The sequence below is a fragment of the Cricetulus griseus genome, chromosome 4 (assembly GCF_003668045.3).
Source record: "Cricetulus griseus strain 17A/GY chromosome 4, alternate assembly CriGri-PICRH-1.0, whole genome shotgun sequence".
NCBI classification, from domain to species: domain Eukaryota; kingdom Metazoa; phylum Chordata; class Mammalia; order Rodentia; family Cricetidae; genus Cricetulus; species Cricetulus griseus.
In genome coordinates, this window is record NC_048597.1 from 99,992,495 (window position 1) to 100,016,956 (window position 24,462).

The window sequence follows — 24,462 nt, forward strand, 5'->3', positions numbered from 1 at the left end:
CACAACTCTCACTTGCTCAGTTCCTGACAATGCTATCTATTCAACAGCCACCCTGTAACAGTGGGTGTGATGGCAGGGTGCAGGGCTGGAACTTGATTCCGGATCTCCACTGCCGTGGTGCTTCTCACATCAGAACTGAACCCTCTGAACCGTGTAGTACCTGGAGGTTCAGAGTTGTCACCTGGATCTCAGAACCAAGCATTCCCCAGTCTTCTGTGGCTCCTGTGTCCCAAGAGATGCTAGTGGTGTTTTGCCCAGAGGTACCAGGGATTGAAACCCAAGGCCTCACACATGCTCCACAGGTGCTCAGATGAGGTATGCCTAGCCTTCCTATCACTTCTCAGGAATGGTCTCACCATGTTATGCTATCTGGTTTTAAACTCAGTTGCCCAGGCTGGCCTTAAACTCACTCAGTACCCCAGACTAGCCTGGAACCAAGAGTTCTCCTCCTGCTTAGCTTCCTGTGTATCTGGGATTGCGGGGATGTGCTACCACATCCCATGAGTTTATTCATTTGGGCAAAAGAAAAAAAAAAAAAAAGACAGGTTTGGTGGCCAGTTGAGTTTGAGAAGCACTACAGCCGTACTCAGGCAAATTCTTCATGTCCCTGTGTTAAAGGCACTTACTGGCAAGGTCTATAGCAGAGACAATGGCCACACTCCACTAATACTGACCCAGTCCCTGCAGGACAGCTTTGAACAGCACTGGTTTAAAAGGGTTCTGCCTGGCTTTTAACCCCCCTTTCTCAGATGTGTGTACAGCAAGTGAGTCGTGCAGGGCCTCCATGTGAGCCCTGCCTCACCACCTGAGAGCCTTGTGTGTTTGGGCAGATCCATTAAACAGCTTAGAAGGTCCGGTGTCCTGCCTCTCAGGGCTTCCAAGGACTTCATGTGGAAGTACCCAAGGTATGCTTTGTGGCCTCTGTGGCTCAAAACATACCTGGTAGTATAATCAGAGGAGAGTTCATTTCTATTTAGGTGTTATAGTGCCCTTTATGTGTTTCTAGTTTGCACATGTGCACAACACACACATCTGTGCATGTGTGGTAGTCGGAGATTAACCTCCAGAGTCTTCCTCAGTTGCTCTCCACCTTAAATTTTGAGACACAGTATCTCACTTTTCCATGAGGCTCTCCAAGGGGGCTCTCATCGAGTCCAGGGACATGCTGGTCTCCACCCCACAGGCTGTGATCACAGAAGCATGTCTCCGTGCCAGCTTTTCTCTGTGTTCTGGAATCCAAACTCAGGTCCTCTCCACCCAGGAGATCAAAGACTGCAAACCACAGACTTATTGACAGCACCTGTCGGGGGGGGGGGGGGGTCAATGCAGAGCTCAGCCTGCTCAAAGAGAGCAGGTGTTGGCCAGGTGCAAACCCTAGGGCTCTGGCTGGAGGATCCCCTAGAATGTCATAGTTAGCTCTGAAGCCTGAAGAGTGGTGAGGGCACTCACTGAATGGACCTGCTGCAGGTGGATCTGCCACTGGGGCAGACCCTGTGGAACATGGAGTGCCCAAGAGTCTCTCTTGTGTAAACATGAACTCCTGTAAAGCCATGAAGGAGAGACTCAGGTGGTGAGGAGAGGTGGGAACCAGGCTTAGGGAAGTGGGCCGGCCCTTGAGGATTCTTTGGACCAAATCAGATCAGAACTCAATCTTGGAGGTAGTGCTGGCATCTGAGGTATCTAGCAATACTCTGTTAATGGCATTTTTGACTTTGTTGACATCATTTAAGTCTCTCAGAACAGTTTCCTCTTCTAGAAGGGAAGCATGGCCAGCCTGTAGTCCCAGTGTCCACCTGGAGGCCAAGGCTGGGCTAAGTGGACCTTGCCTGCCCTGGTGAACCAGTGGCCTTCAACATGTGTGTGCTCCCGTTCATTCAGCAGCTTGGTGACCCCCACATGGCTGGTTCAGAAAGATGAGGGACACATACCTCTGACAGCTTCAGGCAATGTGGGGGCTGCTCTCTCAATGACCTGGTGGGGGTGTGGAGGCTGCTCTCTCAGTGACCTCGTGAGGATGGAAATTCAGCCACCGACTGCTCCTCACTGAGGACTCCTAGTGAACTTGTCCCACTCTGCCATCTACCTGGCCTGTGAGTCATGAATTTAAGCATGGTCAACCTTCCACCCCTTCTGCCCATCAGCACAGCCACACAGTGACTTACCCACAGTCACCCCTGGAAGTGCAATCAGGCCAAGGGCCACCTTCCAGTATGTTCTCCTTGGAGCTGCTCGGGAGAGACCCTGAAGTCTACCTGGAACCTAGCCCTAACTCAGATTCAGAGACTCAATTTAACCACTCAGCCCTGGATCTCCCATCTAGAAAATACAGAGGCCGCACCTGCCTGGCAAGGGCTCCGTGAAAGGCTATTGAGAGACGCTAAATGCTGCCCTCCGCTCCTCTCGCTTGCTTGGAAACCAGGCCATTTTTCAGCCTTCAAGAGACAAAAATGAAAGGGAGTGTTGGCTGATGGCAACTGGGTAACCTTTTTACATCGGCTCTCACCAGGCCGAAGCGCCGGGTAATTGGAAGGGCTCAGTGTAAAAGGCACCCTTTAAAGAGCCAGTGCAAGGACAACGAGGGAAAGATTCCATTAACCAACCCTGTGCCATCTCTTCTGCAGAGCAGGTCCACCACTGCCATTCACATGCGCACACTTGCTTGTCCACACTTGCTTGTCTGTGGTTCTGGGGGAGTGGACACATCCCACTAAGGTGTCACACCCAGCCCACGTCATCTTTGGAGGGACCGCCTCTTCTCTTTCCTGCTAACCAGGAAATTGTTGAGAAGGTCATTGTCTGGGGACAGCTCCATAACAAGTGTGGGACAGGCCTTTCTCTCCTGCTGTGACTTTGTGGTTGGATTCAGAGAGGAGAGGTGAGTCCTTGTGATAACTCTTGGGTCACCTTACATCAAGGGCATCATCCTAAGACTGAATGTTCTGCCTGCACGTGTGATTGCCTGAGTGAACAGTGGGTGGGGCTGTGTTTGACACTCAGAGAGAATGTGCAGTGTTGACTCAGCCTCTAGGGAGAGGTGCGGGTGTTCCTCAGTGTTGGGCGTAGCTCCATGGACTCAGTGGAGTGATATGACCCTGCCATGTCAGAGTGTATTTTCTACTTGTACCTAAGGAGAGGGAGGTAGACCTATGCAGATGGCGATCAGTCTTCATAGTGCTGGCACGGTAGAGGAGGCAAAGGTCCTGAGGTTGGTACAGACTCAAAGGAAAAAACACTGTCGGTCCTTAACAGGCAGGAAGGGGCAGGGAATGAGCTGACTGGACATCAAGAGAGGTGAAAGTCCCACAGCATTGAGGCTGTGGGTCTGGCACACAGACATGAGATCCAGGGCAGATGTGGCCCCCAAATATGCTGTGGGGTGTACACGACCTTAAGCTTATTTGCAAGGTAGCCTGTCATACTGTCCCAGAGGCTTGAGTTTTCTGCATCCCAGCAAAAGTGGACTGTTTGGATGCTCACCCTGGGTTCAGCTGTGGACATTGTTAGCCAAGTTGCAGACCTAGGGACCAGATGCCCATCATGGACCCAGCTGTTCCTTGTCACCTAAGAGGACCAAGACCTCCCAGGTGACCAGCCTGGGTCTCCTCCCTCTGTTAAACCAGAAATGGCAGTGCCTTGCTTTCCTGGGCCATATGAGTCCATAGTCCAGGCTGCCCCACACACTGCAAGGCACACGGAACTGTGCTGGTCACCGTTTGCTGTGCCGCATATGTATGTGATGTGATAGTTAATGCTGGGGACATATCTGATGAATGACTTTTGCATGGCAAGAAGATGCTGAAGTTTACCCCTGTCACAGAGCTTCATTCACTTCATCTTGCTCATATCACAGTGCTGCTCTCTGGGTCCCTTTGGTGACAGCAGACTCTTCCTCAGCAGCACTGAGTGCAGATGGGGAAAGGACTTGCCAGTGAATTTCCCACGTGACTCCACACACAGCTGGGGAGTCTGAGCTCCAAGAAGCACGAGGACTTGAACCCTAGGAACAGTCGGGATCAGGATGTGCTCCAACCACTCCTTTGTGACAGGCAGCATGCACACAGCTAGGCCCACTCCCCAGCCTCCCCACATAACTCAGGGCCAGGCTATAGAGCAAGTGTGTCCAGCTCAGCATCTTTACAGGGTCCCTCCTTACCTTCCCCTCTTCCTTCCATTGAGCCCATCTTCCTGGCCAGGATTATGCAAGTAGAGTCTGTATGGGGAGGGGGACACATACCTTGGCCTGTGTATGCAAACATACCTTGCACACCTAACCAGATATAATTGGCCTATGGGTGCCTTCTCCCACCCCATACACCTGAAGAAATTAGAAGACCCCCCCCCACACACACACACACATACACCAAACTCCAGTTGTCATTGAAAACCCACAGACCCGCCACCAAGCCTGGTGGTGGCAGCATGGCGGAGGAGGTGGGGCCGCAGTGCAGGAGTAATTGGTGAACCCAGGGTGAATGAAATAATTGGAAAAGTGAGGTGTGAGTTTGTTAGGGAAGTGTGAGCATGTGGGGGAGGGGAGGAGGGCTGTGTTTAAAAGCCCGCTCTGGCCTCTTTATTCACAGCTTCTGATACAGTAATTGCTATTTTGTGGTTTCTATTATCTACACAGTGGGGAGCGTGCGCAGCTCTGTCCCCCAGCGTGCTGGGCTGGGGATGAATCCCTGGGTGCTGCAGTTTCCCTCTCTCTCTCCCTAGCCCCTGGTGGCCCTGCCCAGCCTCTCTCCACTGACCGTGGCCTTGGCTCCCAAGAGACAGGGTTCACGTGGAACTCCCTTCAAAGGCCTCTTTTAAAAACTGGCCTCACAGACCTGGCCAGCAGATAAGAACCTTCATAATGGCTGGCATTTATATGTCGCTTATCTCCTTGGAGTGAAAGGTACTTCATTGATTTTTTTTTCCTCCCCCAACCTTCTCTTTTCTCTTTAATTCTCTTTAGCTATCTCTCTCCAGTCCTTGGTGCTGGCCTCCCATGATCCCACATCACACAAGCACTGGGCGGGAGCCAGTCTCTTGCCAGTCCTGTCCCTGAACACCAAGGACAGAAGCTCACCTCGGACCTGAGTCACTTTTGCCTTCTGCCCCTTGGTTTTCTCATCTGTCAACCAGAGGTGGTGATAGTGTTGACTCCAACATTGTTACATCTGGGAGTGGCAGGTCCCAGAGACCTGGCAGGTAGCCGGTAGGCTCTCCTTTATAGCAGGGGTGACAGCAGCATTGACAGTGTCCTGAAGCCTCCACTGTACATTTCTAGAAATGTCCACAGATACTAGGAAGTTCTTCAGAAAATCTAACCCTAATTCTCCAGCTCTCCCTCAGCCTGCCTCTCTTGCTCTGTTCTTAGAAGCCGCTTTTCACAGGAAGCCATTTCCCTGAATGAAGCGCCTGGGGTTTTCAGGCACATGTTTCCTTGTCCATTCAGTTGAAAGTCTAGGAGCCACAAGCCAGGGCTCTGGACTTCCTCAAAGGCCACCAGCTCCCATCCCCACCCCAGGTCCACAGCAGTTCTGAATTGCCATGGCTCCCTCACCACACTCAGATGCACATCCTCAGACCACAGCCACTCGTCCCCTTCCGCCTCCTCACCAGCTTCTTTCTCCACCTTTTAATTATTTTCCTCGCTTCCTCCAGCCCCTCAGCTGCTTACCATGCACCGAGCATCCACGGCTCACAGCAAGCTGCAGAGGGGAGGAATTAACCTCAACAGCACCCCCTCCTCTGTCTCCCTTCCCCAACCCCCTGACACAGAGACAGGCAGGCAGGCAGACAGACAAGACAGACAGACAGGATGTGCACATGGTCCTTCCTCCCTTCACCTGTGATCCTGGGTGGATCGATAGGACCCTAGATTCTGTGCAGGCCAACCACCACCACCACACAAAACACACAAGCATGTGTACACACACATACAAACACACACGCACACACACACACACACACACACACACACACACACACACAGGCTCCTGCTTCACCCTAGACTTGGTCACATTTTGGGAAGAAAGAAGCCCCACTTGTGGATGAGTCTGGTAACTATAGGGGACAGACCAGGCTTGAACTGTCCTGTGACAGAGCAAGGGAGCTCACCCCCTGCTGTTTCCCACCAAGAACCAGGCTGCTTCTCCAGAACTCTGTTAGTTTGTAAAATAGGGCAGAAAGACTTGAAATGATGAATGCCATAGCTCCTTTCTCAGTCACCCCCATCTCCTTAGGCTACCTCCCATTGTTTGTTCATTCTGGAAGTGATTCCAGCAGCACCTGTGCAGGGCAAGCATTGGGCTCCAGGCTGTAGGCACAGACACAAGCAAAATTGGTGTGGTTTCTTCCACTGCTAAAGTAATACAGCACCCCCTGTCCCCGCCACACACACACTCTCAGGGACTGGTTGGAACACAGTGGGTGGTGGCATTGTGAAGGTGGCTAACAGGTGTGCTGGAGATGGGGAGGGTCTGGAGAGCCAGGTGTTGGCATCCTCCATTCTGTCAGAGACAACTGGCCTAGTTGCCCTCAGACCTGGGCCCTCAATGTCCCCACAGGTGTCATTGTCAGCAAGTGACCAATGAGCCATTTCTGTGGACCAGCCTGGGAGCAAGCCTGTGCATCCTGGCTATCCCTGTCCCAGGCAACACTACAGACTCACTGAGAGTGGGTAGAGGGACCAAAGGCCATGTCGTGGTATGTGCAGGCCTTTAGGTGGCAGAATAAAGCAGGGTTTGCCGGCTGCATGCCTCTATCCACTCTCCTGGCTTCTCATCTGACCTGCTCAGACTCAGGATCCCCTCCAAATCAGCTAAGAGCTCACTCTCAGCAAAGAATCTGGCCAGACTCCTCTCTGCCTCCTTCCCATCCTGGGAGGCTGGCCTTGTCACCAGCTTCATTCCCAGCGGCCTGCGCAGGAGTGGGGGTGGGGGGGCTGCCGGGAGAGCTGGACGTGCCGATTCATTTTGAGGCTTCATAATGCTGCGTTTACACACCGTCCTGCCTTCAGAAATAGGGCCAGCAGATGCCTGCTCATGCTGTCGGGGCTGCGGGTTAACGCCTCAGATCTAACTTATATCATTTGACGAGTGCTTATGGCCTGCGCTGTGTTCTTTACCCAATCGGTCCTTGGCCTGGAGCATCCCAGACCATGGCGTGTGGCTGTGTGGACCCAGCAGCCACCAGAGAGTGTAGATTTTCAAATAAAAATAACACCTCTCTTCAGATGCTGAGCGCATTAAATATTTATCAGTGGCAGTGTGCTCGCACGTATTTGATAAATGGACATTACAAAGGGATTGGGGTTGGAGCATGCAGCCAGGGGACCCCGAGGAAGCCCATTCCTTTTGTCCTAGAATCTTTCAAAGGTTAGCTTGGTGGAGAGGAGAGGGGTGACCCCAAGGGTGGTCCAGGACACCACAGTTCCCTGATGAGTCTGCTCCAGAGCACTGCTTGACTTTAACAGTATCAGAAGGGAAGCTTGTGGAAGGCATGGGGCTAGCAATGGCTGTGTGACTTCAGAGTTCTGAGCCCTCAGACATCTCCAGATCTTAAGTCCTAGGTTGACAGAAAGGATTCCATGGCTTGGAGTCAGTCCGCTTAGGCTTGGCATATGCCTGGCTCCGGATGTGGAGGCTGCCTGGGAAAGGTCAGGGAACCACACCACCAACATCCTGAGCCTTGACTGTCAAGCACCAACAGTCCCTTGCCGTGACTGGGGCCTTCCTGGCCTGGCACAGTGTGTGCAAGACTTATCCTATGGGGAAAAGACGGGTGTCCAGGTGTCCCCCAGGTGGCAGGAGAGACACCAAAAATTTCCCATCAGCACCTCCAGCCTGATGGTGCCCTCCCTCCCCCACTTGGTGGCCAGCAGGGAGAAGGAAGCCACGCCTTCGGAGAGAGGTCTGGCAGTGGGGAAGTGGGAAGCCACATGAATGTGCCTGGGTGGTGGGTGTTTCTGAAACCAGCCATCTCTGGTAACCTGCAGGGATTGGCTCCTGAGCCTCAGCCCAGAACCCCTGCCTCCCTCATAGGCCTCCGTCCTTAATCTCTGTTGTTGGCCTTTTGTCTCTAGCACCTTTGGGGAACTGAAGACAGTGCGCCTGCCAAAGAAGATGACAGGGACAGGCGCACACAGGGGCTTCGGCTTTGTGGACTTTGTCACCAAGCAGGATGCAAAGGTGAGTACTGCCGCCCAAAGAAGCACGAGCCTACCTCATGCTGTCGACTCTCTCCTGACTGCTAATTTACCCAATATCCTTGGAGGAAGAACACTGAGTGTGGGGTTTGGAGGGCCAGGTAGTATGTGTCGGTGTGTACATGTGTCCATCATACATGTGCAGGAGCCTAGACTGGCCTGTTTCTCAGGCTGCTCCATGGCAGGGGAATGACCCTGGAGCTAAGTGTTATAGACAGCACTGTTTAAAACAGCTTGGGCAGGAATGGAAAGGGTGTCCAGAAAACAGTGCATGGAGTGGGACCTGGCTCCCCCCTCATCCCTCCACTTGTGACCAGTTCCATTCTGTGCTAGTGACGCCAAAGGCCACCCCTACAACATACATGCACATGTGCAGATATTTCTCCAGTATGCAGAGGACAGAACAGCCTTGGGGGTTGTTGGTTTTGTTGTTTTGAGTTTTTTGTTTTTGTTTTTTGCTTATTTGCTATATGTGTGTTTGGTACATGGACATGAGTGTGTGCATGCATGTGTAAATGTGGAGATCAGAGGATGACTTGCAGGAATTGGTTCTCTCCTACCCATGGGTCCTGGGGATTGAACTCAGATCATCAGGCAAGCACCCTCACCCACTGAGCCATCTTGCCATACCCTGTAACCACCACCATCCAGGGCTTTGAAGCTCAATGGCTGCTCTGCCTTTCAGACCAAGATAGCAGTCAGGTTGTCATCCTGCCAGTGTCTAGGAACCACTCTCATGGCCTCAAACTCCAAAAGGCCAGGTCGTACAGGAGAGGGCTGCTGGGCCATCCTGTACCCCATATTGAGCGCTGCCTGTGCAGCCTTGGCCCTCCATTGCCCTTAGCTTTCCTCCCTGGGAAAAGGAGCATCCAGGACGATTCCCAAGTGGCCAGAGCTCCTCCATTCCCAGGGGGCATCCTGCTGAAGAGCAGAGTGGCTCTGAAAGCCAACTGTGGTGTTGCAAGAGGCCCCAGCGTGGAACACAAGGGGCAGCTTAGGATATAACCACTGCCTAGACAGCCTGGGCATCCCACAGGCACAGGGTACCAGTCCCCAGGGCATGGCAGCCACCTCCATCTCCATGACCCCACTTCAAGTGCCTGCTCCATTGCCTAGACGTTTGTCCTCTCTCCTCAGCGGGCAGCTGTTCCCTTGTCACCTCCATCAGTGACAGAAAGGACAACACACTGTAGCAGGTCTTGGCAACCAGAGAAACACTGACAATGAAGGCGGCTTGGCCTTCCCCAGCCTTGCCCTGTGCCTTGGTTTTTTTACCTGTGAAATGGATTTGATGGTAGTGCCCTTGCTCCAGTTTTGTGACAGATGAACCTGTGAGGCTTGCTCACTGGTACATGGCAAATGCTCAACACAACTTGGTTCTCATTGCCATAACACAGAGGCCCTGAGCCATCCATCCCTCACTCTCAGGTCTGCACAACTGTGACATCCTGTCAGCAGAGCAGCTACAGGAGACGATGTGCACTGTATCCAACTCTGTAGTCCCAGGCATGGGACGGGTAGGTGGGGGGTGGCAGAAGTGCCATTGTCAGTTTCCTGTCCAGACTCCCAGACAGTGATGTCCTGGGGAGAAGTAGGACAGGGTCTCCCTCTCTGCCCCTGAGAGAGGTCTTTCACCAGCGTCAGCCCCAGACTTGTGCTCACCATCTGTAGAGCCAGCACGGCTTCTTCCCCTCAGTGTAACTTTAGAAAAGTGACTCACTGACCCTGCCAGCTCCTTGTATTGCCTTGTGGGGAGGGGCTTTGACAAGTGAGGGTTCAGAGCTGGCCCCTTCTACACAGTGACTGCCCTGCCCAAGGTCAGTGTCACAGCTGACCTGGCACATGGCCTTGAGGGACAGGCTCGGGGTGGATATCCACACCCCCACTTCTGTACTACAGTACAGTCCTGAGTCCCTAGGGGCACAGAGCACTCTACACCCAATTGGCCTGTACAGTACCCAGGCCAGATGCATTGTCACTCCTAACCCCAAGCCAACCCCCCTCAGCAGTGAGGTGGCAGCTTCTCCCCTCTGTCCCTTTCCATTCTTGGCTCCTTCCAGGAGAAAGGGCAGCTGAGGACAGCAAGGGCTCAGCCCACAGCCCTGGAGACTGTCTGTGCCTTCCCCTCACTGGGTGCTATTTTGGGCCTCTCCATCCTTGCAGCAGTCCCCTGCTCTGCCCTCTGTGCCAGGACTCACCCTTTGTTCCCCACCGTGCCAGTAGGATCTTCTTAATGGAAGTGGAGCCGAGCTACAACCCTCTTCCTGCAATAGTCCCTTGCTCTTGTTTCTTGGAGAGGCTGTGTCTCTCTCCCTGATCCCCTTGGTCTATCAGCAGAGCTGGGTTGTATGCTGAGTGGCAGTATGGGTATTTTTCACCTGCCAGAGACGCATGTGCCCTGCACACAGTGTGGGCACACTCTGAACATAGAGCCATTCTCTGGATATGGCTTGGGGTTGGGGTTACTCTGCAGTGGAGAAAGGGTGGAACCCAACCAAGCTGGTAAAGGGCCTCTCGGCCCCCTACCTCTTAGAACGTGTTCCCCCAGGCTCCTTTTGGCATGTGATTTTTTTTTTTGGGGGGGGGGAAGCTTTAGAAACGTCAGCCAGGCGTTGGTGGTGCACGCCTTTAATCCCAGCACTCGGGAGGCAGAGGCAGAGGCAGGCGGATCTCTGTGAGTTTGAGGCCAGCCTGGTCTCCAGAGCGAGTGCCAGGATAGGCTCCAAAGCTACACAGGGAAATCCCGTCTTGAAAAAACAAAAACAAACAAACAAACACCTGGTCTCCCAATGGTCTCTGACCCTCTTGAATGCTTTCTCCTACCTTGTCCTTTTCCATGCAGAGCAGCCTGTCACTGGGTACCTGCAACCTTGTAAAGTAGGAGGCCTCCTCAAGCCATCCTCAGACATAAAAGGAAAACCAGATGGGAAGAGGGATAGAAGAAAAGTATGATAGCCACTAAGGCTGAGGCAGGAGGCTACATCCATTGCTAAATGGAGGATCACGAGGCCGGAAGGCCCAGAGAGACTCGGGTCTTCTGGAGGAGTGGGCAACCAGCCCCCAGTTCATCCCACCCCACCACATCTCAACTCCTGGTATCAGGCTCTTGCCCTGGCCCCACAGTGTAAGCCCACAGGTATATCATGGTATACCTGCCCACAGAGGCCCACTGAGCCCTGAGCCCTGAGCCCTGAGCCCACTCCTTAACCTGGAATGAGGAGTTTAGTTCTCTCTCCAGGCCCTACCTCATACCTCACATATTCTCAGGGACTGTGACCCCCTCAGGTACATTGCCTGCCCCAACCCAGAGTACCACATCAGGCAGGTGGAGATTAGCACAGAACCTTTGTCTACTGACCTTGCACAGCCCCAGAACCCACCCCTGGTTGACTCTGACTTGCTCAGGCAAATGGAAGAAAGGACTGAGTTACCTACCCAGTCATAGGCAGGTGAATTCTCCCTGTCTAGGACATTTGATCAGCCCCATGTTCTAGGCAGTAAATGCCAGTCCTGTTGAAGGTGCCCACATTATCTTAGCCTCCATGTTTCTCAAAGAACCTAACCCTGTATGAAAGAGGGAAGCCAGTGTCAACTAGGAGACTGTAGCATAGGGCAGGAAGTCAGGCTAGGACACATTCTTCCTACCTGTGTGTTCTCTCTGGGCTGGGCCTCCTGCATGCTGGCCCCCCTGTCCTGTCACCAGTACTACACCTTTCTCTGGGCCTCTCTCTCAGGTACCTCTGGTGATAAAGCTCTACTGATGCCCCATCTATGGAGTGCCCCCCCCAACCCGGGGTGCAGTGGTAGATTGTTTGAAGGGTGGGGAAATAGCTCAGTGTTATGCAACCATGCCCCTCCCTCCTGCCAGGCACTGCTATCCTTCCTCTAACCCCGCCCCTCACACCCATCCCTGCTACCCAGCTTCAGCGCCTCATCAGGCAGAGAGCACTGGAAAAGTGCTCTCTGGATAGACACACACAGAGAGGCCAAGAGGTCCCATGAACAGCTTTTAGGAGCCCCTGAGCCTCTGAAGAGCAGCTGCCTTCTGCACTGCTGAGCTCCCTCCTGCCTACCCCAGCTCATGGTACGGCCCTCTCACTTGGACAGGCAGTGAGGAGTCCTGGGCAGGTAGATTTGGCCCCCATTGACTAGACCGCCACCAATAGGCACTGGTCTTCCATTCGGGCCCCATCTTCCTTTTCTTACTTAGCCCAGGCTGGCCCTGGAGGAAGGAAGGGGCAGGAGGGAGGAGCAGACAGACACCCAGAACCCAGATATTAATTGTTCCCCACACGAGGTGCCTTTAATTCTCGCTCCCGAGCCACACTCCTTTGTACTTTTGTGGTTGCAGCTGTTTTAGCCACCGACACTGTTGTTTTAAAAGGCCTATTTTCACATAGAATGTTATCCAATTAGCAGAGCAATGTGTTGGCTTAAATAAACACTCGGGGGGAGCCGGCAGCCGGAGATGCGATGGCGGCTGGCGTTGGCAGGCAGAGCTCTGCTGTGATAAACAACCGCCGCTTTAATTGTAGGGTCGCATGTGTCTCCTTCCTCTTTCCCACTTCTCCACCATGGTGGGTGGACGCCCAGGGAGTGAGCGAGCGACAGGCTGCATGGCCTGAGCTCATGCTGGCTGGTTATGCCATGTGGTGCAGCGGGCACTTGAGTGAGATATGGGGTGGTGGAATTTGGTGATGAGCAATAAGACAGAGCTTCAGTAGCATGTGCTTAACACACAACTGCATGACAGTGTGCACGGGGGAAGAAGGAGGGTCAGCATAGTGGGTTCTGCAGTGATGACCCCCAAGGAAACACCCCTGTTCCAACCAAGCAATGCCAAGGAGGACCAGAGCAGCCCTTCGGGAGTGGCAGAGTATGAGAGAACAGATGGTGTGGTGCATGTTCTGGGGACAGGGAGGCAGAGGAGTCCTCTGGGCTCTGAGGTTCCCTGCTGCATTGAAACCTGCATTGATCGGTTGCTCTGTGTCTGCCAGGGCACTGCCAAGCTAAACCAGGCATTGGGGTTTCATCCCCACTCTTCTGTTTGCATGTGCATTCCTGTTTTGTGCAAGATCACCCTGGCATTTGAATGGTGCTACTTTGCCAGGCTTCTGTCACCACAGTCCAGAGGCACAAATTCAAGGCAGGGGACTCATGCTTAGCTAGCACATGTGAGCTAAGAACCTAGGATCAGGTGCTGCCCAGTTCACTGCCGAGGCATAAGTGGGATCACACTGTGCCATGCTGCCAGTTGCAGCCCTGCAGACCTCTATGGGGACCGAAGCCTGCCAGGCACTTTGTGGACCCAAGCAAAGACTTGGCTTTCAGACCTCTTGGGTACATTGTGAGCCAGGGGAAGGTAGAAACCCAGCCATAAGGCGTGCACAGGGCCAAGGAGCAGCCACTGCCTTGCTTAGGTCACTGGCTGCTCCTAGAGCTCACAGATCCTCATACTAAATTAAATTAAGAAAGTGAAATGTAGAAAGACTTCAGGCGGGTTACTAGACAATGCAGGACCCAGCCTGGTCATCACTGCCTATCACCTCTTACCCTGGCCACCTGACACCTGCCCTCCTGAGGGTGCTTTAGACCTGTAGAGACAGGAGTGGAGCCCCTCCCTGATTCACCCCTCTCTGCTATAGGGTTTGTCAGTTGAGTCAGGGCAGTGTCCTCGGAGGTTAAGTTGACTGGATTGAGGTTATGGGATGACTGGCGGTGCATCTCTGTCTCATATAGTCAGGTTCAGTCTACAAGTGGGCCTGTGGCAGTTAGTCTTAGATGGTCACCCTCCACTCCTCAGTGTCTGATGGTTTGAATTAGGATGGTCCCCATAGGTTCCCAGGAGTGGAACTGTTTGAAAGGATTAGGAGGTGTGGCCTTGTTGGAGGAAGTGTGTGACTAGGGATGGGCTTTGAGTTTTCAAAAGCCTGTGTGTGTGTGTGTGTGTGTGTGTGTGTGTGTGTATTTGCAGATCAAAATGTAGTTCTCGGCCACTGTTCCAACACCTTGCTCCCCACCATGATGCGAATGGTCTAAGCCTCTAAAACTGTAAGCTAGCCTCCAACTAAATGCTTTCTTTTTTTATATAAGAGTTGCCTTGGTCATGGTGTCTCTCCACAGCAACAAACAGTGACTAAGACAGTGTCACTTCTCCAAATGGACTATAGAAGTCACTCCATGTTATACAAAGAGCTAGGACACACTCCTACCTAAGAGGCAACTTCTGGGGAGGACAGAAGCAGCTGGGAAGGAGTGCTGACCCCTCGTATAGGCCACAAGGAGGTAATGCAAAGCGCCATGAGAGGCAGACTCTCCCCTGGAAGTCCCTGCCTGGTGTTCCTCCAAGCCTGATACGACTTGGCTCCTCTGTCCCCTGTGCCCAGTGGCTGGGCCCCTGCATGCACATGGTCACTTCTAGCCACCTCTTTACCTTCCCCTTCAGGTTTTCCCACAAAATGATTAGGGCAGATTGGCGGTGTCAGTGTTTGAGTACCTGTAGCATCTGCAGCCCTCTGCCTCTGCCCACAGCTGGGGATCAGCCAGTCCTCTGTAACCACATGGGACTGAGTCCTGCCGAGGGCACAAAATGGTTTTGGTTGCTGGAAGAAAAGTTGTCTTCAGGGAAACTGCATAAAGGTCGGGCCCAGCACTGTGCTGGCAGCATTCCAGAACCTTCTATGGTCTTAAAAGATGGCCATCAGGTCCAGCTTCATTGCATCCTGTGTTGGTTCCCCACTTTGTCTGAGCAGACTGACTTCCAGGTGGGATCAGGACAAGGAGACAGGGGACCATTGCCTTGCATCCAGGAGCTGGGCCATAGGCTTCCTAGCTGGCCAAGGTGAAGGTGGTTATGTCTTTCCTGTGTCAGCAGGTGGGTTACTATGTCCATTTAGCAGGGACCCAAGTCTTGAGCGCTAGGTCCAGAGCCAGACCAAACCAGGTCATCATCAGGTTGTGTGGTGACCCTTGCTAAGCTCTCACTGTGTCTTTGTGTTCTGAAACTCAGGGTTGAAAGCTATGATGGGATGTTTAAGGCAGAGCCACACTGACCATCTACCCAGTGTGGAGACATGTTCTCGAGACCCTCAGTGAAGGAGACTCGGGTTTACTGAGAGCAGTGTCCCACTAAGGAAGGGATAGGGTGCCTTTCCTCCAGGGTTCAGGGTGTGCCAGGTACAGGATCCCAGAGCCTTGTCAGACGAGGCCACTGTTTCAGTGCAAGGAGATGGGACACATATAGCAGGCCCTCTATTGAAGAGGGAGACCAGTGACTCTTCAATAGAATAAGCAAGCTGGCGTCGTGTGGCTGGAGACGTGTGGAACGGGGACTCCCTGGACCACAACAAGAACACTGTTGATCACAGGGATAACAGAAAGCAGCCATGAGACTGCATGTTCCTCCAGGTACAAGCCACTAAGCAATTTTGGCTAAGGCACGTTCCCTGAGCCTTGCCTCTCTGGGGATATGGTAAGGTGGTTTCTCTGGGGCCAGGTATAGGAGAGAAGCTGCCAGCAGCCCATATTCTTCCTGCTCAAGTGCCTAGAATCTTCCATGCATCTTGGGTGTGTCCTTGCTCCGGCCTAAAAATGCCCCAAAAAGTGGGTCTTCCCTCCTCACTCTATCCCTAAGATACCTCAGGCAGACAAGTGTCTATCACCTTTTCAGGAAGCATGTGCTCTGCATTCCCTAAGACTGGCTTTAGCCTCCAGTCACTGTTCTACCCCTTGAGGAAAGTTTGAGAATGCCACTCTCCAGCTCAGGAAGTGGGCACACAGAGCATGACCTGGTCTCTATCAGCCCTCAGCACTCAGAGATGGAAAGGGCTCTGCTATTTTTGGAGAACCCCATACTGTGTTCCAGAAAAAACAAGAGCTTGCATGCAGGCACATGTCATACCCGAAAGCATTGCCTCAAGGCAAGGCAGTCAGTCTTCTAAGCTGCAACTAAATGGCTCCCTGAATCTCCTCATCCCCATCTCTGTTGCTGTTTCGTCTACATGTGATGAAGCCAAGTTCAGAGACCTTAACCAGCTTGGCCAGCAGCATACAGCTTGGAAGTGTTAGAACAAGGATTTGAACTGAGGTAGCCTAGCTGCAGAGCTACAGCCCCCACACCTCCAAGTACTTGAAAGCCCTTCTGAAGAAGAGCTAATAAAGTGCCAGAGGGGTACAGAGAGAGGGAGCACCAGGGAGAGGCTGTTAGCAGCTCCTACGGTGAACAGAGACATCACCCGGCCTTCTGAGGCACAAGGAGAAAGATTGCAAAACATTGAGAAAGAAAATGAAGGCTGGGGTGGGGGCAGCTCGCCTGGGCCTCCCTGCCAGGATCTCTTTCTGCTTTGTAAGTATGGGTGGAGGCATCACCAGATGCAGCCCTGGCTGTCCCAGACTGCTGTGTCCCCAGGATGCAACTCCTTGGGGACCCTCACCAGACTCCCTACCAGTTCTTCTCCCGGTCTTGAGGGGCTGACTCCCCCAGTCCCACCGTCTCCCTGCCTTGCCAGCTGAGTGCTCGCGCTTCAGAGCTCAGAATGAGCCATTTCAGCTCGGGGGCCAGATGCATTTTTATATCTGCCTGGGAAAAAAATGGCAGGGGTTCTGCTGGCAGTCAGGAGAGGCTTCTAAATTAAACTTTAAAAAAAAAAAAAAAGTGTTGGGGGTGAGGGGCGTGCTGCACCTGGCCCTTCTCAAGAGTGCAGAGAACAAAGCGTGAAAACCTTCCCTCTCTCCATGTGGCCACGTGACTATTTAATGCACCCACCCATCCCCAAGCCCTCCCATCCTTCCAGATTCTGTTTGTCCTAAATGGACACTGGGTGCCTCCTTCATTGCTTGATTCAAGTCCTTTAGCCTTTCTAAGATGGGGCATGACCCAGCTGGGACAGTGACTAACACAGGACCCCAAGGTAGTGTGGGGTGACGTGTGACCAGTGCCTCTCTCCGATTTGCTGACCACAGCTGGTGATGCTTGGTATTGAGTTGTTGGTAGATGCACCTCCCCAGGCCCTGTCTCCATCTCCACATGATGTGCCTATGTCTGATGCTAGTCCTTTTGAGCTAGGGCCACCTTGCCCCAGTGTGACCTGGTTCCTTCAACCACTGGTTTCCAACACAGTTACCTCCCAAGGTCAGGATCCAATGTATCTTCTAGGGGATGCATTCCAACCATAGTGGTCACATCCTGGGCAAGGGGCAGTGGCTGCTTCCGGGTCTCACTGTACTGGCTAACCAGTGCTTCTAGGAGTCAATGCCATGAGAGGAGCAGACTCACAGCTCCTCTCCTGGTCTCTTCTCACCATCCTCCAGCTGTCAGCCCAGGTGCCCTGTAGCACCCCCACCCCTACCCCCAGGAACCTCAAGAGCATCTTCTGCACCTTAGGGCTCTACGGAGAGAAGAAAACTGCAAAGGGAATTTGTCTGGGAGCACAGGAGGGGGGTGCGGTGCTGTGTACCCCTCCCTCACTGTGTCACCGATTATCCTTCGGGGTCCCGGGTCTAGGTGTATTCACCCTGTCACTTGATGACACTGAGCCCAGAAGGTTCACTTCATCTCTTGTAAAAAGGAAGCCCGGGGTCTGCCTCGCTCCAGACATGGTGACTCTAGAGCCCGAAGACTTCTTGGTCACCGAAGTCCTGTGTTAGTGACAGGACTTCTTCCCAAAGAATTGGAGGCCGTCCCTGCACAGGGCCACTCAGCCTCACAACCAGCCATGTTTACAGAGGGCTTTGGTTGGTGCTGTCTGATGATTGTATGAATGCCCAGGGCGGCACAGCCATAAAAGCAGAAAGTGGGTTTGTGGTCTCTATGAGCTGGGAGAAGACTTTGAGGGACTTGAGGAGTGACAGCCAAGGTGCTGTTCCTTTTGAGGTGGTGATGGAATGTTCTAGAATCCATATGCTGATGACTGCATATAAATACACAGACCCTATATGATTATATCTCAGTTTAGTGTTTAAGGAATGGGGAAAAGCTAGGCAAAGCAAGGAGAAAGAGCCTGTTCGAGGCCTATGCTGCTGAACTGGCACGGGAGCCTGTGGTGGAAGGGACAGGGGACCAGTAAGGAGGCAGCAGAAACAGACAGGACAGAATCAAGGAAGAGATGGGGGATAGGCACAGGGACAGCTAAAGAAAGTGGCATCGAGTAGCCATGATGGACTGTGTCCTCTGATGACCTGATACCTGGATGCGAGGAGAGCCTGTCATGGGGCAGCCCTTCACATGGGAAACATCCTGGCCCCAGTGGTGGATGTATTGACTGCTCCGTTGCTTGTAGCTCTTTCCCTTGAAATATTACTTATTAAATAGGTGTGCCAACAGCACCCCAATGCCTCACCAGACACCCAGAGTCACAAGGGTGGAGGGAGGCTGTGTGGAACACCCACAGCTCACATGCTGCTCTTTCTTGCCCCCTACAGAAAGCCTTCAATGCACTGTGTCACAGTACCCACTTGTACGGCCGGAGACTGGTTCTGGAATGGGCAGACTCAGAGGTGACGTTGCAGGCTCTACGGAGGAAGACAGCCAGACACTTCCAAGGTAGGCGTGGCCTGGCACTCACCTGGCTGATTTGGGGCTTCTGGGATTAGGACTTGGAACAGGAACTGCCTGGAGAGCTGCCCTCACTTGGGTACAGCCCCCAAGGCCTCCCCTAGTGTCAGGAAAGCCACAGGCGGGTAAGGCAATGGGGGCCAGGCAAGCCAGAAGGGAGGGCAGTTGTTGCCACTGTCCATATTGTGGTCCTTGATTCGGGTTCTGGATGCTGGCAATGGGTCCTGGAGGAGGGCCCTAGGAACCACAGAGTCACCAACTATGCCTTTCTTAAGGGCTATCCACTTCCTGCCCGAGCTCTTTGCTCACAGAGCTGACTCATCAAGTTGATACTCTGTGGCCTTAATGCCTGTTGAGCTTATGGCTAGGAACTCCTGAGCCCTGCTCATACTTGGGACACCATAGTGACTGAGCAGGGTCATGAGCACAGGTGAAGGGGCTAGCCACTTCCCTTCATGGATAGCCCAGGCCAGAGGTCTCAAGTTGAAAAACAGGAGGCCCATTTTGCCTGATGCTAAGGAACAGAGGGAGTCAGGGAGAGCTAGAGTCTGTAGGGCTGGAATCATTGGGCCCCATCTCTACCAGGGTGTGCACCCCTCACTAGGATATCAAGGCTTGACCTTGAAGCCCACCTTCCTTAATGGTACCCTCACAGTGGTCCCCAGGAAGCAGAGCACAGCGGCTACCATTGTCTGTCTCTCAGCTAGGAATGGCTTCACTTGCCGGCAAAGCCAGATTCTGGGTTAGACTGGGACATCCCTGTCTGAAGTAACTTTGATGTTGTGGTCAAGAGGCAAGCAGTTTCTTCTACCTGGTCGTCCTAGCACCAGGGTCCTCAGGTATCCTCTAGCCAGTGGACTCAGAGATACTGTTGTCGCCTGAAAGTGTTTGCTGTGAATTGTGTGCCTATAGAGCTGGAATCAGGAGCCATCTGTCTCTGCTCCTTGCCAGGGATACTGGGAGGACCATAAAGGGACGTTGTCCTGAGAGGTTATGAGTGGTCCTGCAAGATTGTCCTGGGCCAGCATGGGGCCCCTGACCACAGCAGACCAAAGCCTTAGAACACAGACCCTGGCCCTCCATTGGTCTTTACCCAGAGCCACACTACCTGCCCACCACGCTTCTTACAGCAATGGCTCTCAACCTTCCTAATGCTGCAACCTGTTGTGGGGGTCACCACAACAGTTCCTCATGTTGTGGTGGCCCCCTCGCACCATCAAATTATTTTCATTGCTACTTCATAACTGTAATTTTGCTACTGTTACTAATTTAATGCAAATATCTGATACGCAGGGTATCTAATATGTGATCTCGTGAAAGGCTCATTTGACCTCCTAAAGGGGTTGCAACCCATAGGTTGAGAACCTCTGTCCTACAGAGTTCATTTTCCCCCCAGCATAAGGCAGGGCCTTGTGTTCCCACACATGCTGTTCCATATTGATAATAGGACGTTTCTCTCTGCTTTCGCTTGTACTGTGAGTGGCATGAAGACCCTCTCAAAGGACTGATGTTCCTTCGTGCAGCCATTCCCTCCCTGCCCTGCCCTCCGGGTATCAGGTGTCAATCATTGCCTGTCTTTTGCTCCTCTGCTCCGTACATTCTCGTTCTTTTTTACCTTCTTATATTCTGGCCAGGCCCAGCCGCCGCTGCCTCCACCTGCAGCAACTGTGGTTTGCTATGTGCTTGTATCTGGACTGGTCAGTTTCTATCTGGTGCCCCTGATTAGTTCAGGCTCTGAGGGGTGCCAGGCTTTCCATCCAGGGCTGGGAGCATTCCAGCCCAAGCAAATGCAAAGCTGGAGAAGCAGGAGGTTGCACACTCAGTGGCAGACTCACAACTCAATAAGATCCCAAGTCCTGATGGGCAGATAGAACCTGTCTGCATCGACAGGCATCGACAGGCCCAAATGCACCCGTCGGCAAATGTTTGTGGAAGGCACTCTCCTGGGACCGAGGCGGGGCCTGCCTCCCCTGTGGTCACTCCACCACCCAGCCCAGGCCTGCAAGAGTGCAGGCTCAGCACTTCCACTTTGCATGGACAGAAGCCCCTTCAATAAATTGAGCTCTGAAAACAGCATCCTCTCCTCCCAGGTGAGAGGATGCAGCAGAAGCCAGGCCTTGGTGTGGACAGGCGTCTCCATGGCTGCTCACAGCCACAGGGTCCCAATAGGCAGGTGTAGTGACGAAACTGATGAAGATACCTTGTGTCTGCCTCTCCGGCAGACCCAAGGTGGCCACGAGGACCAAAGCCTCCTTGCATGGCTGTGAGTCCAGGCCCTGGGGCAGGTGCAAGGCTGCCAGGTGTGCACATGCACTGGAAACAGTGTGCCTTCCACCCTCTACCTTGTCCTGCATGTGTGCACAGCAGCCAGAGTCCTCAGAACAGGACTGTGGGCCTTCAAGCCTGCCTGGGCCTCCTTTTTCCTTTGCCCTTTTCCCTACTGTGAAAACTACTGGCTCATTTGTGTCAGAGCCCTCTTTGTTCTGAGCATCCAGAGTCCAGGCCAGAGCTGGGCACAAGTCCCACTTGCCCTTGGCCTCTGCCAGGAAGGCACTCAGACCTCAGGTGGAGGTCTTGAAGTGCTGGCCACCACAAAGGCTCCCTGAGGGCTGCAGGCCATGCCATCAAAGGCAGGGCCCAGCCCCAAGCTTGTTCGAAGTGCCGTGGCCTGAGCCATTCCCGGGGCTAGTGATGGGTAGCCAGAGATACTACACTGGAGTTTTAGCACTGACCAAAGACTTGCTGTGGCCAGGACAGCCAGTGGGAGTTTCCCTGCTCCTGCCCTGGAGTATACCTTGCCCACAGCCCTGCTGCTGACATAGAAGGGATAGTGGAGACACGAAATCCTGGGTTAAAGTAGACAGCTGAACTGTAGCTCAGGCTAACTGACATAGCTCCCACTGTCATCACTATGCCATTCTTCTGCTGGGCCTTGCCAGGAACTAGACATAACTATAGGCTGTTGTGTTCTGAATCCTGCAGGCCTCAGGGAGGTAGATACTGGGGTTGACCATTTAGCAGATCAGAAGAGGCTCAGAAAGAGCAAGTAACTTAGTAAGGGGCACCCAGCCACTCATAGCACAGCTGGAACTCAAATCTAGGTTTTCAGCCATTCTCCTGACCAAGCTTTTGCAGTGGCTGATCCGGTCGGCACCCTTATGTTAGACTCAGTGTGTATGTCCTACTATCACTCTGGTCTCTGGTGAGTCTCAGGCTCAGCTTTGCCATCTGTACAGTAGGCACAGGGTGCCAGCATTTTGGGGGCCTGTGGCTCCAAAGAGATAACACATGGCTCCTTCTCACCACTCTCCCAGGCTTAGACTAGTGCACTGATGAGGATGTGATTGGGTGGAGAAGAGGAAGAACCGATGTTCCTGAGTCTCCAGCCAGGACACAGGGCCTGGCACATAGAAGGAGGGGCACAGGCTCCGCCTACTGCAGGCTTTCCACTTACGGTTTCCACCAAAGGAGATTTGCTTTAAACCCCACCTCCCTGTCTTTCCCATGGGATGCTCCTCATGCCGTCCTTTGTCCTGGGTGATGGCAAGGCACTGCAGTGTCCCTTGCTTAGCCGATGCTTGGGGGGCACCTGGCAAGCTAACAGTACAGGCCAGGCCTCTAGACCTGGCTGGGAAAGTCACCCTGAGTCAGGTCCCTTAGCAGGCGGGGGAGGGAGACTGCTGTCCTCCCCTTGGTTGCCTACTTTCATTCTCCTCTGCCACCCCACCCCCACCCCCCACCACCTCCCACACCCCCACACCCCCGCCCAACACACACTCCTAGACTATCCCAATCTGGTCCTCTCCCCACTCCCGTCTGGCCAACTCCTGTCCTCTCCGTGCTCTCTGCCTCCCAACCCCTCCCTGGTCAGGAATCAGATTTCTGGTCTGCAGCCCCTGGCCCTGTGGTAGGTGAAGTGTTATTCTTCTCTGCCTGGCATGTGGGATGTGAAAAGAGGGCACAAGGGGGGACGAAAGAAGAAAGTCTGCCTCTGGCTGTGTCCCTTTCTTCCTGAGCATGTTACAGACCAGCAGGGTTGCGGGATCGAGAAGCTTTCAGGGCTTGGCAGGCCACGGTCACCTCAAGCACAGGCGACAGAATAAAATGGCCTGGAAGCAATCCGCCGCCCAGCCCTGTCTTAAGCACTCACAGCCAGAGAGGCCCGGCACATGGGCTTTTATTTGGCCCAGAGCGTGGCTCGGCTTCCCTCTGTTGTCTTATTCCAGCTGGGGAGGCCTGATGGGCTGTGGTTAGCGGCTGCAACTTTCACCTCCAGAGCAGGAATGCAGGCATGAGCAGCATGGCAAGTGGCTGACGGTGGCTCATTCCCTCCACCCGCTCCCACCCCCACCCCTGACTTATCCCCTGCCCACTGGGCCTGGCAACATTGGCCAGAGCAGAATATAGATAGAAAGCACACTCAGTAAGAGCCCTTGGGCACTGATAGTCCTGGCCAGTCGGCCACTGGCTTGGCTCTCTGAACCAAGCCTCCTAGCCTCATAGGACAGAGACAGAGTCCCCAGTCCCCTGTCCCCTCAGTCCAGAACCAGGCCTCAGTCCAGACATACAGCGTTCTTCCCCATGCTACTTTTTCTCTCAGTGCCTTGACCCTCTCCCACCCCACCCCACACACACACATGTCCTCACATGCAGCTGAGTCCCTTTTCCTATAAGCTTAATCCTCCAGGGGACACAGCTCTCTCCCTGTGCCCTAACTTACCTTGCACCAAGCATCAAGCTGGCTTCCATAACTGTCCACAGAGTAGACAGATGAGCCCCAATAAAAACCAGTTATGGGTGTGGCTGATGTTAGCTGAGCATCTAGCATGTTCTGGGCCCCATGTGGTGCTGATTACAGCCACCTCACACTAGGTATAGGCACCTGAGCTCAGCACAGCCAGCCAGTGACCTCAGCCTGGAGGTATTTAGACTTGAAACATGCAGACAGGGCCCTGTTTGGAACCTGATATTTTCACCTTGTTCCTCAAGCTGTGTTTATCTGCAGAGACACAGCCCTGTGAATTCTTTCTAAAGATGAGATCAGCCTCAGGGAAGCCAGAGAGAGCTTTGTCAAGGGCCTTTGTGTGGCAGCAACATGCAGCGATTTTACATACAATTGAAAATCCCGGTGGCACTTTAGCCTAACATGCTCAGAGAGAGACAGTTCCCATGTTACAGGTGCAGACAGGCCCAGGGAGGTCTGGTAACTTTGCTAAAAGCACACAGCTCTGGACCCGTGTAGAACAAATAACCATTTCCTCCTGCCCACAGTTCCCAAGTCCCAAGTGGTGTGTACACACAACCTAGCTAGCTCCCTCAGTGTAAGCTTTCCTGGGAGAAGGCATGTGGCATCATCTCTCACTTCATTCCCTCACGGAGGTGGTGTTTGAGTAGGAGGGAGTGGTGACCAGAAAATAGAAGGATTGAAGTGCTGGCAGTTCTCTGAAGACAATTAGAATGGATGGCATGGTACACCTCAAGGGAAGGGGAGTCAGTATTTCTGTGTGACTGCAAGGGACCAGCCAGCCAAAGACCTATGGGAGAAACATTCTAAGCCCAGGGAACCACAGGTACAAAGGCCCTGGGGCAGAAGTGTGTTCACTGCTGGGACTGCAGGGTAGGGAGTGGAAAACAGACAGGAGAAGTCAGCAGGGCTCTGGCCAGGTGTGGCAGGAAACCCAGCTTCCCCTTATATTACTGGGAAGCCCTGGAAGACTGG

General features: G+C 53.3%; 1 protein-coding gene across 1 annotated transcript in view; it reads left to right on the forward strand.

Moving 5' to 3' along the window:
* The window catches only part of Rbm19 (RNA binding motif protein 19), a 94,910-nt gene that overhangs the window by 62,491 nt on the left and 7,957 nt on the right, over positions 1-24,462 (forward strand). The window contains exons 22-23 of the mRNA XM_027414162.2: positions 8,069-8,174; positions 18,611-18,731. Coding sequence (XP_027269963.1) covers positions 8,069-8,174; positions 18,611-18,731 — 227 coding nt within the window. The remainder of the gene's footprint in view (positions 1-8,068; positions 8,175-18,610; positions 18,732-24,462) is intronic.